The sequence below is a fragment of the Otolemur garnettii genome, unplaced genomic scaffold (assembly GCF_000181295.1).
Source record: "Otolemur garnettii isolate 467f Iridium unplaced genomic scaffold, OtoGar3 scaffold00121, whole genome shotgun sequence".
Taxonomy (NCBI): Eukaryota; Metazoa; Chordata; class Mammalia; order Primates; family Galagidae; genus Otolemur; species Otolemur garnettii.
This window is the reverse complement of record NW_003852516.1, coordinates 231,311-249,545: the sequence shown is the minus strand read 5'-3', so window position 1 is coordinate 249,545 and position 18,235 is coordinate 231,311. Positions and strand designations below refer to the sequence as shown.

The 18,235-nt window shown below is 41.1% G+C and overlaps 1 protein-coding gene across 3 annotated transcripts in view; it reads right to left on the bottom strand.

The window, feature by feature from the left end:
- Positions 1–215: 215 nt before the first annotated feature.
- Positions 216–18,235, bottom strand: part of FGL1 (fibrinogen like 1) — a 26,719-nt gene continuing 8,699 nt past the window's right edge. For all 3 annotated transcript variants that reach the window (XM_003797643.3, XM_023517787.1, XM_023517786.1), the window contains exons 3-8: positions 17,587–17,767; positions 10,167–10,326; positions 9,547–9,644; positions 4,909–4,997; positions 3,691–3,878; positions 216–582 (exon numbers count right to left, since the gene is read on the bottom strand). In XM_003797643.3, the coding sequence (XP_003797691.2) occupies positions 423–582; positions 3,691–3,878; positions 4,909–4,997; positions 9,547–9,644; positions 10,167–10,326; positions 17,587–17,767 (876 nt within the window). In that variant the 3' untranslated portion in view covers positions 216–422. The remainder of the gene's footprint in view (positions 583–3,690; positions 3,879–4,908; positions 4,998–9,546; positions 9,645–10,166; positions 10,327–17,586; positions 17,768–18,235) is intronic.

Genomic DNA, 18,235 nt, shown 5'->3' with positions numbered 1-18,235 from the left:
CTGGGACTACAGGCCCCCGCCACAATGCCCGGCTATTTTTGTTGTTGTTGTTGCAATTTGGGTGGGGCTGGGTTTGAACCCGCCAGCCTCAGTATATGGGGCCTGTGCCCTACCCACTGAGCCACAGGCACCACCCAGTCATGACATATATATTCTATGCTTTTTATTTTTTGTCCAGCATAAAGTCTTATAGCCATTTGCATATAGGAATTCAATGAATATTAACATAATCTACCTTTATTTGGCAAATATTGCATATCTGCTGTGCTAAGTCCATTAACTAATACAGGCAAGTAAGCAGAATGAAAAGTGGTACATGAAACACTTGCCATCATTCTGGCAATTGGGTCTGTTCAGATTTGCTCTTTTCAAATCATTTTAAACCAAGATGAATTGCAGCACTAAAGCCCCAAAAGGGACGATTAAACAATATTTGGAATAAAATCATTTGGTCTAATTTTCATAACCACGAATTTCAATGAATACCACCACCCATGCCAAGTGTACCAGACAATCCCATTGTCCGTTTCGGCCGTGTAGGGGCCACTGTAGTATAAACCATTCAGGTTGGCAGAGTGACATCTAGTGGGAGAAAAAAAAGAAAGAAAGAAAGAAAGAAAGAAAACAGCAGTCAGCCTAGGGAAATACCAGTCAGAAACCCTCTTATTTTTGCTAACAAATAATACAAATTTTTAAACTATGAATGCTGCTATTCTGGAGACGAGTAAATTTTTATTAGTTTTCAAAAGCGGAGAAATTTCTGGCTATTTTAAACTGGTGAGTTTTGGGGCCATAACAAATCTGAGGATACATCCCAGGCCACTTGCGAAATGATATAAAATAAGCATTTCAGTTCTTAAAGGCCTTTAAACAAAAAGGTAAAAACAAGCAAACAAAAACACGTCCTCCTTGTAGGCTTGGCGCCCATAGTACAGTGGTTATGGCGCTAGGCACATAGGCCAAGGGTGCCAGGTTCGAACTCAGCCTGGGCCAGCTAAACAATGACGACTGCAACAAAAAATAGCTGGGTGTTGTGTCGGGAGCCTGTAGTCCCAGCTACTTGGGAGGCTGAGGCAAGAGAATTGCTTTTGAGGTTGCTGTGAGCCATGGCGCCACAGCACTCTACCGAGGGCGACATAGTGAGACTCTATCTCAAAAAATAAATAAATAAATAAAAACACGTCCCTTAACCTCCAGGCTTGCAATCTCCTGATTCAGAACAGTGTTGACCTTGTACTTAGCCAGACTAAAGTGTGTGTTAACAAAGCAAGGTGTGTACGAGGTGCTCTCCTGCCGGCTACCCTGGATAATTTGCACTTACATGTTCACCAATCTGCTGCCGAGACTTGGCTTTCATAATTCAAACTTCCTCCATGCCCTTTGTTAAATTGCTAGGATATCAATTATTTTAATCTCAAAGGCAAGCAAATGAAACCTGAACTACCATTCAAAGTTTTCCCAGCCATCAACCAAATAATCACTTGTCTGGGTTGTGAGTTAATGTTTCACATATGTTACACCAATCTAGATAAGCTGGTTAGAGTATATCATTTTAAAAATGATCCTTTTCCGCCTTTGGGATTTGTAAATTTTGTCCTTGGCACGTATATGATAATTTTCTGTGTTGTATGTAGACTTCTTTATTGATAAACTTAATGAAAAGATTTAAGATAGAAGGAGAATATTCACAAGAAATAGTTTTGACATCTATTCAAAGAAACCAGATTACTGAATCAGAAAAGCATATAATTTATCCATAAGGTGGCTAGCTTGGATCGCTTATCAGTTTAGTGTTTTGTTTTGTTTTGTTTTTGAGACACAGTCTCACTTTGTCACCCTAGATAGAGTGCCTGGCCAGGTTCGAACCCATCACCCTCAGTGCTGGGGGCAGGCTCTCTAACCATTGAGCTATGGGCACCCAGCTAATGTCCAGATCTCTTGAGGCAGCCCCTGTCTTCTAAAGAGGAAAAAAGCTCATACATGATCTAACCAAAGCTATCTGCTTTGCAGACATAGCAGGACCACTGGGGCATTTTTTTTGTTTGTTTTTGTTTTTGTTTTTTTAGAGACAGAGTCTCACTTTATCGCCCTCGGTACAGTGCTATGGCATCACAGCATATAGTAACCTCCAACTCCTGGGCTTAGGTGATTCTCTTAGCTTAGCCTCCTGAGTAGCTGGGACCACAGGTGCCTGCCACAATGCCCGGCTATTTTTTATTGCAGTTTGGCTGGGGCTGGGGGTGAACTCATCACCCTCCATATATGAGGCCAGTGCCCTACTCACTGAACCACAGGAGCCGCCCCACTGGGGCATTTTTAAGGAAGACTCTCTGTACGAAGTGTCCATGCCTTTCTTAAATGTGGGATTACAAGTGGAGCTGTCTGGAAACCAGCTAAGGTAAAGAATAGTGAGAGGGATCAGGAATATTTGGCCTAGAGAAGATACGATACTGAGGAATACTGTAAATACCTTCTCATCCAGGGCTTGGAGAATTACACCAGCAAGGAATGGTAATTTCTCTACTACTACTGAGGAAGAAGCCTGGGGAGTCAGGCTTCAGGTCCCCCAAAGAAAAGCCTTTGTACAATCAGAAATGAGTGAATTGGCTGATAAAGTAACATTATTCTGTCCGAGTGTAGAATTAGCCTTTAGGAATATTGTGAAGGAAGTTTCTGCATTGGGAGAGGCTTGGATTTGGTGAATTATTTAATAAAAAGCCGGTGAATGCAAAATAGTACTAAAGAGATAAAATACAGCAGGAACAATGGCTATTTTGTGGCTGTTACACAGGAGGTGAAGGAACTAATTGATTATTAGGCTGCCACAAATATTTTTCCTATCTATATATGCTATTTCTTTGACTCAATTTGCAGCCTTCTATTTCTACTCCCCCATACTTCAGTCTGAAAACAAGGAAATGGGTGCGGCACCCCCATCACAGCAGTTACGGTGCTAGTCACATACACTGCGACTGGCAGGTTCAAATCTGGCCACAGTCAGCTAAACAACAATGACAACTGCAACAACACCAACGACAAATAGCCAGGTGTTGTGGTGGGCACCTGTAGTACCAGGTACTTGGGAGTCTAAGGCAAGAGAATCACTTGAGCCCAAGAGTTGGAGGTTGCTGCGAGCTGTGATGCCATAGCACTTTACCAAGGGTGACATGGTGAGACTCTGTCTCAAAAGAAAAAAACAAGGAAAGAATGTTTGTAAAGGCAATAATTTGATTTACTTTTATTTTTATTTTATTTCATTTTATTTTTAGAGACAGAGTCTTACTTTATTGCCCTCTGTAGAGTGCTGTGATGTCACAGCTCACAGCAAACTCCAACTCCTGGGCTTAGGCGATTCTCTTGTCTCAGCCTCCAGAGTAGCTGGGACTACACGTGCCTGCCACAATGCCTGGCTATTTTTTTGTTGCAGTTTGGCCGGGGCTGGGTTGGAACCTGCCACCCTGAGCCACAGGTGCCGCCCAATTTGATTTACTTTTATGACAAGGCTTTTAAAATCCACTAATGTACACAATGAACAAATCCTCAAAAAATGCTTCAGTGTTGAAGAAGTCTAACAAGGATGATTATGCAATGCTAGCATTATAAATAAAGATCAGAATTACATCATATAATTAATGCTCATTAGTGAGATCTCGTCTAGGCCACTGCAACTGTATTTATAAAGTGGCAAACCTGTTAAACCACCAGCCGGACCGATCTTCCTCTGCACAGTTCCCCTCATAATTGTCATGGTCTCTGTCCCATGTGCTGAACTTCATTCTTTGGTGACTCGCCCACCACTGCACCTCAGGATGAAACTTCCCTGCCAGAGAGTCTCCGGCTGTTCCAGAATATTCCCCGATATTCAACTCATAGAAATTCTAACAGAAAAGAGGCAAGTTCCAGTATCAGTAGTCACTATGGAAAAAACATGTTTATTTCATTTAAAAAACAATAGGTATTTGGCATGGTATATTTTGATTTCCACTGACTTCAGGGCTCTATTGCATATTTTAAGCATTAATTTGTGGTTTTACTTATTTGAGAATTTTCATACCTTTCCTTTTTTTTTTAAATGCAGAGCACATTATCAATCTTTAATAAAGATTTGTTTTAAAAATCTGCCTAATATTTTTCTGACCTAGGTTAGAATAATTTTTATAATCGAAAAATGGAACCAAATGGTTGATCCCCACAGACACAGCCTGTACCAAAGAACGGCTATTATAAAAATTCAGTGAAGTAACGTCATTGTCTGTGCTTTAGATATTGGCAGATGTCAAAATTCACTTCGAAAATCCACATATACGCTGTTTACAAGACACATACCTAAAGACAAAGATACAGAAAGTCTGGAAGCAAAATAATGGAAAAATGGTCGTAATGATGCAAGATTCAGTTCACTAGGAACATTCCAAACATGTATATAATTAAAACAATAGCCTCAAATACAGAAGCTATTATTGATCAAATACAGCATTTTCCCAACATAATGGAAAATTTCAGTACATTTTTGATACCACTTATAAGTCAAGCAAACAAAAAAAATCAGCAATGCTGTGGATTTGAACAATCACAAGCAATATTAATGATTAAAGAACCATGATCTGAATGAAATATATAGAACTCTATTCCCCACAGTTAGAGGATATACATTTTTTAAATTAAATCATAGCTGTGTACATTAATGTGATCATGGGGTATAAGGTGCTGGTTTTACATGCAATTTGAAATGCTTTCATCAAACTGGTCAACATAGCCTTCACGGCATTTTCTTAGTTATTGTATAGCCCAAGCAGAAGGGGAAAGGGGAGAGGGAGGAGAGGGAGGGACGAGGGCGGGTGGAGGGAGAGTAATTGGTGGGACCACACCTACCGTGCATTTTGTAAGGGCACTTGTGAAATTTCATACCTTTTCATCTCCCACTTTGAAATTTTTATATTGTGCATAACGGCTATTTTTTTCAAAATCTGCAAGGTCGATTTTTAAAGTGTAGTCATCTAGGGGGGAAAAGCAACAAGAAATTGTTAAGTTTTAAAATGTGTGACATGACATTAACCGCTGATGCTTGGAAATAACTTACAGCTCTATTTTACTCTTTCCATTTCCTTTTTTTTTTTTGAGACAGAGCCTCAAGCTGTCCCCCTGGGTAGAGTGCTGTGATATCACAGCTCACAGCAACCTCCAAGTCCTGGGCTCAAGCAATTCTCCTGCCTCCACCTCCCAAGTAACTGGGACCACAGGTGCCTGCCACATGCCTGGCTATTTTTTGGTTGTAGCCATCCTTGTTGTTTGGCAGGCCCAGACTGGATTCGAACCTGCCACCTTAGGTGTATGTGGCTGGCGCCTTAGCCACTTGAGCCACAGGCGCCGAGCCTCTCTTTCCATTTCCTTCTGCCAAGAATCAGTTTTCAAAGAATTAAAGGTGCTGCCATTGTATTTATAACATGAATATTTTATTGTGCAATTTGCTTGAAAAAAAAAACTGAGGGACACACTATTCAAGGTAAAACATTTCTACTAAGTCCATTGCAGGAAGAACAGGGAACTCGATAAAGAGCAATAGAAAAAAATAAGTTCTTAGATTAAGAAATCTAACAACAGAAGGGTAGACATTTTAAGGAGTTTAATAGTTTATCTTCTTTTTCATAATTTCCATAAAAATGTTGATCTTAAAATAAATAATTACTCTTAATGACTCTAATGACCTCTAGTAGTCAAGCTCCAAGGTTGTTGTAATGTAGTTCCATTGGCTGCCTATGCAAGAACTTAGCTATTTTTTTTTTTTTTTTGAGACAGAGCCTCAAGCTGTCCACCTGGGTAGAGTGTCATGGCATCACAGCTCACAGCAACCTCCAACTCCTGGGCTCAAGTGATTCTCCTGCCTCTGCCTCCCAAGTAGCTGGGACTACAGGCACCCACCACAACGCCTGGCTATTTTTTGGTTACACTCATTGTTGTTGTTTGGCAGGCCTGGGATGGATTTGAACCCTCCAGCTCAGGTGTATGTGGCTGGTGCCTTAGCCGCTTGAGCCACAGGTGCAGAGCCTAGCTATTTACTTGGTAGTATAAAAGATCAGATTGCAAACTCTTTATTTATTTATTTAGAGACAGAGCATCAAGTTGTTGCCCTGGGTACAGTGCTGTGGCATCACAGCTCACAGCAACCTCCAGCTCCTGCACTTAAGCGATTCTTTTGGCTCAGACTCCCAAGTAGCTGAGACTACAGGTATCCACCACAACACCTGGCTATTTTTTGGGTGTAGTTGTCATTGTCGTTTGGCAGGTCCAGGCTGGATTTGAACCCGCCAGCTCTGGTGTATGTGGCTCATGCCTGTAATCATAGCATTCTGGAAGGCCTCAGTGGGTGGATTGCCTGAGCTCACAGGTTCGAGACCAGCCTGAGCCAGAGCAAGACCTTGTCTCTAAGAATAGTTGGGCGTTGTGATGGGTACCTGTAGTCCCAGCTACTCGGGAGGCTGAGGCAAGAGAATCACATGAACCCAAGAGTTTGAGGTTGCTGTGAGCTGTGATGCGACAGCACTCTACCCAGGGCGACATAGTGAGACTCTGTGTCAAAAACATAAATAAATAAAAAATAAAAGTTCTTCATTAGCCTCCCTGCTGGCTTAGGGGTAGGCACGCCAGTAGCACAAGAGGACAGACAAGAAAGAGATCTGCAGGGGTCTTAGAAACAAATGCAGGCTGTTTAGGCAGGGCATTCTGGATTCCTCCTTTATGGAGCAAGCTTAGAAGGGGGTCCGGTTCCTGTTGGGCTTGTTGCTTTGGCATCATGGACGCCTCAGCCCATGGAGCTCCCTAAAGGCAGTACGGGTCACATGAGTACAGGTCAGACCATGAGGTGAATAGGAGCAGTAACCCAGGCTAAGCCAACTGTCCTAAAAATAAATTGCGTTACAGGAGAGTTCTTCCCTGGAAGTGTTTGTAATAAAATTAATTTAGACATGGTCTGTAACTGCAATTTTGCTTACTTATTGATCACTCAAAACTTATGTAACGGGGATCAAACTATTTTCAGAGGCAATGTGTTAGCCTTAAGCGCTGTCATAATCAAAGGATGCAGAGACAAAGGTTCTGCCTTTTGCTTGTCAGACATAGTTGTGAGTTCGGGAACTGATAAATATATTTTTGCTATCATGAGGGTAGCCAGCCTGAATTCCATAACAAAACTTGAAGGGGAGACAGGGTAGTTGGCAAAGTCCATTTCAAATGTCTTGAAACCCAGTAAGTTTGGATTTGGTATATTTAGAAGGAGCCCAGGGTTATTGCTTTTATAGTTAGTAAATATTCAGTGTGCAAAAGAAACAAAAGCTGTCATGAGAAATGTTACATATCTGGCATAAAACACTTAAAGTTAGGAAGATAAATAAGTTGAAGAAAAGGAAACCTTATAGAAATTTATAGAGCACTGATCACAAGAAAGATAGTGTTAGGCTTTTAGAATTATGTATCCTCTCTAGCTATTATTCTAGTTTCTCATAATTATAATCCTACTGACTAGAAATATATAGAAACACTAATAGCGGGGCGGCACCTGTGGCTCAGGGGGTAGGGCACCAGCCCTATATACTGAGGGTGGCGGGTTCAAACTCAGTTCTGGCCAAACTGCAACCAAAAAACTAGCTGGGCATTGTGGCAGGTGCCTGTAGTCCCAGCTACTCAGGAGGCTGAGGCAAGAGAAGAGCTGGAGGTTGCTGTGAGCTGTGATGCCACAGCACTCTACTGAGGGCCACAAAGTCGAGACTCTGTCTTTAAAAAAAAAAGAAACACTAATAGCTTTCCTGAACTTGGATGGAAAAAATGAACTCTTTCTTTTGGGAGGGGGGATAGCATTGTTTATTTTTTTCTTAACAATTTTTTTCATTAGTGCATTTATGGGGTACAATGTGCTGATTTTATACACAATTTGGAATGCTTACATCAAACTGGTTAACATAGCCTTCACCTCATGTACTTAATTGTTGTGTTAAGACATTTCTACTCTACTCTTAATAGATTTGACATGTACCTTTGCAATATGCACCATAGATGAGGTTCCACTGATTACCTTCCCTCCACCCACTTCCCCCCTCCCCTCCCCTCCTCCTTCATCCTGGGCTATAGTTGTGTTTTATCATACATATGAAAGTGTGGTTGATTATATATCGGTTTCACAGTAGCACTGAGTACTACTACATTGGACACTTTTTCTTCCATTCTTGAGATACTTTACTAAGAAGAATATGTTCCCCCTCCATCCATGTAAACATAAAAGAGGATACAATAAACTCTTGCTCTCACATTGAATGCGTTGCCAGCGTAATTTAGTGTGCTTTTCTGGGCAATGCAATTGCCTTTTATGAAACATTCAGGATCAGACCTGATGGGGACTGACCACAGTCTCAAACTAAAACTGAGAAAGGAAATTGGTGATTGCGAGGGAAGGAATGTGGGAAATAGAAGTCTGGAAAAGTGGTTATCAAAGTAATGATATTTTAGAGAAATATTGAACTTCAGTATTTTAATTCAATACAAATATTCAATATTTAGAGAAATATTGAATTTCTAGTCCTTAAAAATAGGAATGTAAAATTACATAGAATTGTACACATGTATGCAATTGGCTTTGAAATATATGTAAAAAAAAGATGGATTGATGGATGGATGGAGTAATGAGCAGACAGACAGAGGATAAAAGGACCAGAGTAAAAAGTTAATGTAGAATTGAGGGGCTAAGTTAAAATTTCTTCCGTATTTATGGTATGTTGGAAAACATTTTGAAAAATAAAATGCCTGTGTGTGTGTGGAAATGAGAACATTTAGTATATGATTGCAAAAACAGTCTCCAGTCCCCAATTCTTCACTTCTTCCCTTTGCAATATGTATCGCCTCCTATTGTCTATTTCCTTTGCCCTTGAACCTGAGTTGGTCCTGGACTTGCCTTCACCAATAGAAGCAACTGTGTGCCAGTTTTGAGCCTCCGTTGCAAGAGACTTGTGTGCATCTAATCTCTTTTCTGGAATCTTGCCTTTGCTGCAAGTCCAGGCTAGCTAGCTGGAAGACAGAGTTGAGTCCTTCATGGGAGGCCAACCTAGAGCAGTAAGGTCAACCATGACGTTGATTACAGACCCATGAGCAAGCCCAGCCCCGATCACCAAATCACCCAGCCAACTTTCACATTTGTGGGAAATAAAAAAATGGTTGAACATTTTAAAGGTCTTGTTACACAACACTTTTGTGGCAATCAATAGCTGTAACAGTGTATATAATCTTCAGGCACTCAAAGCATTAAGACAAAATGATTATGACATTACATTTCCTAGAAATAGAAAATAAATATGAGAAAACAACTTCCTCGCAAGCCTCCTCTAGTTTCTTTTCTACATCTGATTTAAGTAGCCACATTTTACAGAGGGGATCTTTGCTGCCTGCGAATGATAGCAGTTACTGAATTAGTTCCATTGCCTATAATTTAGTAGAAACATTTTTATTTCAGTTGCTTTTTTTTTTATCATATTTGAAATAGATTTGACATCAGGCAAACCTTACCTTGTGTGGTCAGTAAGTAAAGATTTTTATTACCCAGCCAATATTCGCCATTTTTCTGAACAAAATTTCCAAAGCCATTTTCATAGTCATTCCAGCCTCTAAAAAACATGACGTGCAAGCTGATTTTAGCAAAGCGTATCTTTTTTTTTTTTTTTTTTTTTTGAAACGGAGACTCAAGCTGTCCCCCTGGGTAGAGTGCCGTGGCATCACAGCTCACAGCAACTTCCAACTCCTGGGCTCAAGCAAGTCTCCTGCCTCAGCCTCCCAAGTAGCTGGGACTACAGGCGCCCGCCACAACGCCTGGCCATTTTTTTGGTTGCAGCCATCATTGTTGTTTGGCGGGCCCAAGCTGGGGATTCAAACCCGCCACCTTAGGTGTATGTGGCTGGCGCCTTAGCCGCTTGAGCCACAGGCGCCGAGCCAGCAAAGCGTATCTGTCGTACTCAAAATGAGCATCACCCATGGCTACCCTAGTTGCCAATATCTTCTTGAGCAGTTAATTTACTTTCAATATTCTTAGAAAGAGTGAAATTCTAACTACTAGACTGCAAGAAATGATCATAATTTATAAATGTCATATTTGCTACTCTAAATAAATTCTCGTGTCACGATTCACACACCTGTTAAAGTTCTCGCTGCCATCAGATCGTCTCTGAATTACAGTCCATCCACCTCCATCAGACATGTCACAATAAACAGGGAATTCTGCTGGGCTCCGGAGAGGCTTGATCTTGTAAAATCCACTCTGTTTATGTCCATCATTGAAAATCTCTGAACAATCTGTTTATAAAACAACGCAATGTAACATGGATTATGGGTCTTTATTGCTCGAGGGAGCCTCTGAATGAGATGACTCAGCACTAACAGAGACAGATCAACATGTCATGCAGATAATTGGCTTTTTAAAACTGCATCTTTGGCGGTGCCTGTAGCTCAAAGGAGTAGGGCACCAGCCCCATATGCCAGAGGTGGTGGGTTCAAACCCAGCCCCAGCCAAAAACTGCAAAAAAATAAAAATTAAAAATATATCTTGTACATCTTCCAGTGAACATTAGGAAATCTTATTTCCTTCCCCAGTATCTGTTATTCGACTCCTTGATAGGAACACAGAAAAAAAGGAGTTTCTCATTTCTGATTGTTGTGGAGAACAGCTTTAAAAAACAAAGTACATGTGTTCAGTTAATTATAGGATAGTTAAGCAGATATTATAGTTTTATCAGAAAAATAGGACAATTTCTCTCTCCTATAAACCTAATATGAAAGTTGAAATACAGGCTAGGCACCTGTAGCTCAGCAGCTAGGGCACCAGCCTCATACACGGTGGGTTCGGACCTGGCCTGGGCCTGCCAAATAACAATGACAACTCCAACAAAAAAAAACCCAGGCACCTATAGTTCCAGCTACTTGGGAGGCTGAGGCAAGAGAATCACTTAAGCCCGATAGTTTGAGGTTGCTATGAGCTGTGACATCATGGTACTCTACCAAGGGGGACCTAGTAAGACTTTGTCTCAAAAAAAAAAGAAAGTTGAAATATAAATAATTTTATACAGGTTATTACTACTATTATTATTATTTTGGCCAGGGCCGGGCTTGAATCCGCCACCCCCAGTATACGGGGCCAGCGCTCTACTCCTTGAGCTACAGGCACTGCCCTGTACAGGTTATTTTAACTTACAGCTTAGTAAGTCATTTTGAACATCTGGAAATGAACCCCAAATAATAATCTTGTCAGATTCTTATAACCACCCAGTCTCACCAGAATTTTTACAAACTCACTAAAATTTCTAACAGTCCACACAATCTTGGGATGTTTTTGCTACAAACTGCAAGCTTCTACAATTCTGTTTCCAGAGGTGGTCAACTTTTTTTTTTTTCTCTGCTGCTCATTGGAAGAATAAGAGTTGCCCTGGGCCACACATGAAATACACAAACACAGGCTCTGCCCCCATAGCATAGTGGTTTTGGCGCCAACCACATACGCTGACACTGGCAGGTTCGAGCGCCGCCCGGGCCAGGTGTTGTGGCAGGTGCCTGTAGTCCCTGCTACTTGGGAGGCTGAGGCAAGAGAATTGCTTGAGCCTAGGAGTTTGAGGTAGCTGTAAGCTGTGATGCCATGGCACTCTACCCAGGGTGACATAGTGAGACTCTGTCTCAAATAAATAAATAAATAAATAAACACACAAACATTAAGGAAAGCTGATTAATTAATAAGTAAATAAACACTGGCTTGGCGCCTGTGGCTCAAGTGGCTAAGGCGCCAGCCACATACACCTGAGCTGGCAGGCTTGAATCCAGCCTGAACCTGCCAAACAACAATGATGGCTGCAACCAAAAAATAGTCGGGCATTGTGGCAGGGGCCTGTAGTCCCAGCTACTTGGGAGGCTGAGGCAAGAGAATCGCCTAAGCCCAGGAGTTGGAGGTTGCTGTGAGCTGTGATGCCACTGCACTCTACCCAGGGTGACAGCTTGAGACTCTGTCTCAAACAAACATACAAACAATAAATAAATAAACACACATAAAGGAAAGCCGGTTAGATAATCAAAGAAAGTCCTCACAGATCAGCATGTGGCCCATGGGGCTGCAGGTTGAACACCTCAGTATCCCTTAATATTTTTTTAACAGTTCATTTTTATTATTATTATCATTATTTTGCAGGTTTTTTGGCCGGGGCTGGGTTTGAACCCGCCACCTCCGGTATATGGGGCTGGCACCCTGCTCCTCGAGCCACAGGTACCACCCTCCCTTAATATTTCTTAACTGTGGTATTTCTTTGAACATTGAAGCAAGCACAGTTACCGATTTGCCACCAAAAAGTAGTATCACTTTCTTAAGCCACTGGAGTGTGAGATAAATTAATACCCATCGGCTCTTCCTAGGCTGATCTGTACAGACTTAGAGAATATAGCAAGTATGGATCTCTCTAGGTACCTATGAATTTGTGTTTGAGGATGATTGAAGCAATGACCCCATAAAGAGGTAAGTCTCAAGAAGACCCAGCTACAAATTTTGAATAAAAATACTGTCGTGGAACATTGCCAACTTTCACATTTTACCCTTATCATTTTTTATTATCTTGCTTTTGTAAGAAAAGCTTTCTCTGCCCGATTGGATAATTTCATTCTTTGAGCATATTTTTAAACTCTTTCTTCATTTTCATTGTTTTGATGCCAAATTGGCTACAATTCCCTTTTGTTTTGTAACAGATAAATATACTGTACATTAAACAGATTGAATAGGCCATAGAAATCAGAAGAGAAAAGAAAATAAAGAAGCTTAGTCACTTTCTAAAACCCACCCAAGGTTGAGCCCAATCCCCTACCACTGCTTTGGTGAGATGTTTGTCTTTGTAATGATTTAGGCTTTAGTCATAAATTTATTTTTGAAGTTGAGAAACACAAGTGTTCCTTAGACATGCTGAATTATAAAAGGGATCCTGTTTTGGCAATTAAATAGAAAAACAATGGGAAAATGATTACCTAAAATTAGCTCACTGTCGTTCAGCTTACCTCTCGAAGTTCAGTATATTGTGCAAGATTTTCATATAACCCCATTAGGGAAGGAGTTTTTTGTTTACATTTAATTTCCTACCAAAGAGCTGCATACTAAAGACTCACAGGGTTCAGACTATTTTCCAGGCAAATGTGGAAATAATTAGCAATAACATTTAACATTTAAAACTTAGTGAATGCTGAGGTTTGAAGCCAACATTTTCTATTTGTTTTTATTTTACACCGACGGAGAGTTTGTTTTGTTTTTTTAACTTTCCTCCTCCCCAGAAGAAAAACATGACTTAAGATTTAGAAAAAGCTTTTCTACTGAAAAAAACAGCAACAAGAACAAAAACCCCAACAAAGAAATAAATATTAAAAAAACAAGACGCACCAGTAACTTGTAGCAAACAAGTTATGGAGCCTGCCGGGGGAAATGTGACTTCAAATGTGACAGCAGAAAGTTGGAGCAAAGTAGAGTTTAGAATATAAACTCGATATTTAAAACTATGATTTTGGGGCAGTGCCTGTGGCTCAAAGGAGTAGGGTACTGGTCCCATATGCTGGAGGTGGTGGGTTCAAATCCAGCCCTGGCCAAAAAAAAAACAAAAAAACTATGATTTTCAAAATGTTTTGACTCACTCAACCCCCTGGAGAACAGGTAGGGGAAAGGCAGGGTTAAAGAGCTGTGTGTTTATGGAAGTTAAAAAAAAAAAAAAAAAAGCAACAGGATTTTTGGATACTTACATAATATTAGAGTGAGGCCAGGGCTTCCTGCCTTTTGTTTTGACACACATTGTGTTAAGTTGGGAGACGTGTGTAGTTTCTCTGATCATGCAGAAAGCAAGCCTTGTCAGAGGCTGAATGTTTAAACTCAGAAAGTGAGTGACATGACAGCCTGCCAAATGTCTCCGAATGGTGGCTGAGGCTCAAAGCTGAGTATCAAAGAACCCCACATTGTAAATGCAAAAAAGCCAAAATACCAGACAGCAACAGAGGTCAGCTGCCAGTCCAAGAGCACGCTGGGACATTCCAGAACTGGCCTCCGCCACCACCATCCTTACCCCAGGCAACATACGAAGAAAACTGAGAGGTTAAAGGAAATTGGCTCTTTGGAGAGCACATATTTTTGTAGGATGGAGCGAGTAGACTCTTTCCTCTGAAAACAAGGGAGGGAAGATATAATAATATCCACAAATAGCTAATATTCTTTTTTTGTTTTTTGCAGTTTTTGGCCAGGGCCAGGTTTGAACCTGCCACCTCCAGTATATGGGGCCAGCGCCCTACTCCTTTGAGCCACAGGCACCACCCTAAATAACTAATATTCATTGAGTACTTCCTTTGCACTAACCGCTATGTTAAATATATTAACTCATTTAATCCTTACAACAAATAAACAGATATTATTATCATTCCCATTTTGCGGATGCATGTGAGGTAAATAAAGGTTAAGTAATTTGCCCAGAGACCACAGCTAGCAAGATGGATAGCTGGACTTGAACACCAGGCCTCAGAGTCAATACATTAACCACTATGTATACTTGAGAGACCCACATAAAGATTGAGGGCTGCTGCAGAGGGGGGCGTAGTGAAACCAGCAGTCTTGCCGACTGAACAGATGTAGCGATGCCAATTTATTGTGATTGTTACCAGTTAATGTGACTTTGACCCAGTAATCCTTTAATTCATAATTCAACAGCACCCAAACACTTAAAAAAAGCTACAACTTAATTATATGCTGTACAAAATCATGTGATTTATGCATTGTTTGCACAAATTACTAGGTTGTGTGTAATTAGGTGTTTTCTACCATGAGATAAATTAGAATCCAGAAAGCAATTATTTTAGTAATAATATAGTAACTTGTAAATAAGAACAAAGAAAGTTCTACTTCTACAGATCATAAATATGAACACTTAATTTTTTTAAACTTAAAGACACCAACACAAACTTTGACATGAGCAAGTTCTTATAAATTTTAAACGATATTATATAGCATACATATTATTCTATATTACATTTTTATGGAATTTGCATTGTGTATTTTTTTTTTTTTTTGGTAGAGATAGAATCTTACTTTATTGCCCTTGGTAGAGTGCCGTGGTGTCACGCAGGTCACAGCAACCTCCACCTCCTGGGCTTAGGCGATTCTCTTGCCTCAGCCTCTGAGTAGTTGGGACCACAGACGCCCAACACAATGCCCGGCTGTTTTTTGTGGCAGTTTGGCTGGGAACAGATTCGAACCCACCACCCTTGGTGCAAGGGGCTGGCACCTGACCCACTGAGCCACAGGCACTGCCCAGTCTGGCTATTTTTTGTTGCAGTTGTCGTCGTTGTTCAGCTGGCCCAGGCTGGGTTTGAACTCACCAGCCTTGGTGTATGTGGCTGGTGCTATGGGCACCGAGCCAAGTAACTGATTTCTTGCCTTATTATTTGGTGACCTCTTGTTGCCCAGAATCTCTCCCTAGACTTCTTAACATAAAGACTAGATTTTTACCTCTTAAGGCTCAGTCTTCCCATGACCAGTTTGCAGGGTTCCGGTAACAAACATCTGCTTGCCTGTCTCCTGCCATTATTGACCCTTGACTCTGTGTTGATAACCTGCTCAGACTGTGTTTACACAGATACCCTGACTCTTGAGCTTGATTTGGAATTTAGAATAATGCCACCTCAGTGCATCCATTGGTTCTCGATCAGTTTTGCACCTACGTTTGCAACCACACATCTGTAAGCGCATCCCTTGAGTGACAGCCCTGTTTTTACCTGAGTGGTCCCTGGTTTCTCTGTATCCTATACTCCAGGAGCAAAGGCCACTCTTACACTGACCCCCATGACTGCAGGCCAGTGAGTCTGGCCTCCTTCTGGTCCCTAAGGGCATGGGGGAGGGAAGTGGGCTCCAAGGATCAGGTTAAAGGATAAAGACGCTGATTGACAGAGGCTTAGTAGTCCAAGACAAGGAGTCTAAGCAAAAAGAGGTTAGGATCTTGGTAAGAGAGAAAGAGGGAGCAGCACCTGTGGCTCAATGGGTAGGGCACTGGCCCCATATACACAGGGTGATGGGTTCAAACCCGGCTCCAGCCAAACTGCAACAAAAAATAGCTGGGCATTGTGGCAGGCGCCTGTAGTCCCAGTTACTGGGGAGGCTGAGGCAAGAGAATCACATATGCACAAGAGACTGGAGGTTGCTGTGGGCTGTGACGCCACAACACTCTAGCGAGGGCAATAAAGTGAGACTCTGTCTCTAGAAAAAAAAAAGAGAGAGAGAGAGAGAAAGGGAGCGTTTTACTGAAGCTTAGGCTCTAAGGTTCTCATAACTCTCAGACCCTAATCTTGTGAGTATATGTAGAAATACAAAATGAAGATGTTTCTGTTCCATCAACTTTGTTCTCTACAGTCTTTTGATCATAGTGAGATATATTTCCCTATTTCTATTTGCTTATCTTGCTATTCCTCTCTTTAAGTAATAACTTTTTTCCATTCACAAATCTAAGAACCTATTATGTCCCAGGCACTTCTGATCGGAAGGTAAGAGTGCATTAAATATCATCTGACCTTACCAAGTGATCAGTTAATTGGCCAAGATAGACTCTGAAATGGAAATTATAATGAGTCATAGCAGTGCTAAAATAAACATATCAACAAAGTGCATTATCATTGTTCACGACAATCATTGTTTGTTTCCTTTACTCTAAAAGATGCCTTTTACTTCCCAAGGAAGTCAAATGAATACGTTTTGGTTTTTTTTCAGTTTTGGCTGGGGCTGGGCTTGAACCCACCACCCCCGGTATATGGGACCGGTACCCTACTCCTTGAGCCACAAGTGCCGCCTGGTTTTGTTTTTTTCAAATGGGCAGTTTTCTGTAGAGAATAATGATACCTGCAGGGGTGTGTGTAATGAGCTGACAGTTTGAGATCATTTAGTGTCTGGGGAGATACACAGGCCTCATCAAAAGGAAAACCACCAAACCATCAACTATACATATCAAACTACTCATTTATTTTCCTTAGTAATTCTGGTTCTTTGTCCCTTTATGCTCTTTTATTCTATTACTTTATTTGCCACCCTGTGGCACATTAGGGTTTCTGAAAGGAAAACTGCATAAACGTGACGAGGAAAGATAGACAAACACAAAGCTCCAATGTAAACAGTCACAATCTTAATCTGCCAGTTGCACATTGATAGTTAAACAATCTATTATCCTGATTGCTTATTACACTATGGAAATTCTCCGACTTAGCAGTCATAGTAAATGTCCCCTGAAGAGGTAACACAGAGACAATAGTAAAATACGGTAGAAGACATTTGAAACTGACATAATGGTTCATGGCAATTGTTAATAGGAGAAGCTCTTTTTTCTTTTGCAGTTTTTGGCCAGGGCTGGGTTTGAACCCGCCACCTCCAGCATATGGGGCTGGTGCCCTACTCCTTTGAGCCACAGGCACCGCCCAATAGGAGAAGCTCTTTAGCAAAACCTGAAGTGAATAAATAATTAGCACCATGATTGCGTACAGGGATATAAATGATTGCAACACTTAAAAATAAATTCTGACCTGCATACTGCCTCTTGGCTCCAAGATCAATGATGATATTCTCCTCTCCATGGTCAAGGAACTGGACTTCCTTCTCATGCAAAAGCTGCTCAATCTTGACCTGTTGCTGTTTGACCTGGGTCTCCAGCAGGCGGACCTGGGCCCTGAGCCGCGCCTGCTCCTGGGCACAGTTCTCGAGAGCCTGCAAAGTCATGTGCATTTCACTTGCATAGGAAGCAAATGTTGCCAAAAACTGAGATATGTCGATGGTTCAATTTAGTCTCCAAGTTTCATTTTAGCATATTATTTCAACCAGAAAGTGGTTTGAACATTCTAGTACTATTTGAAGAATAAGCAATTATGGCTCCTGAACTCAAGAAAGGAAAGGATATAAAATGATCCGAATCACTGGGCTGAGAGCTTTGTGGTGGTCTTGTTCGACCCTTATAAGATAGGAATGGACTTAATCCTGATGGGAGAGCTTTCTCCTGAATACCCAGTGTGGAAGAGGAGTCAGGATTTAAAACCAGTTCAAGGTCCATGCTCTCAATCTCTACACGATGCCACCTACATGTTTTCTAAATAGGAAAGTGGTTTACAGAAATGAACTGTATCGTTAGTATGTCAATCCCTTCAAATAAGTGAGGTTTTGAATAAACTTTTTTTTTTT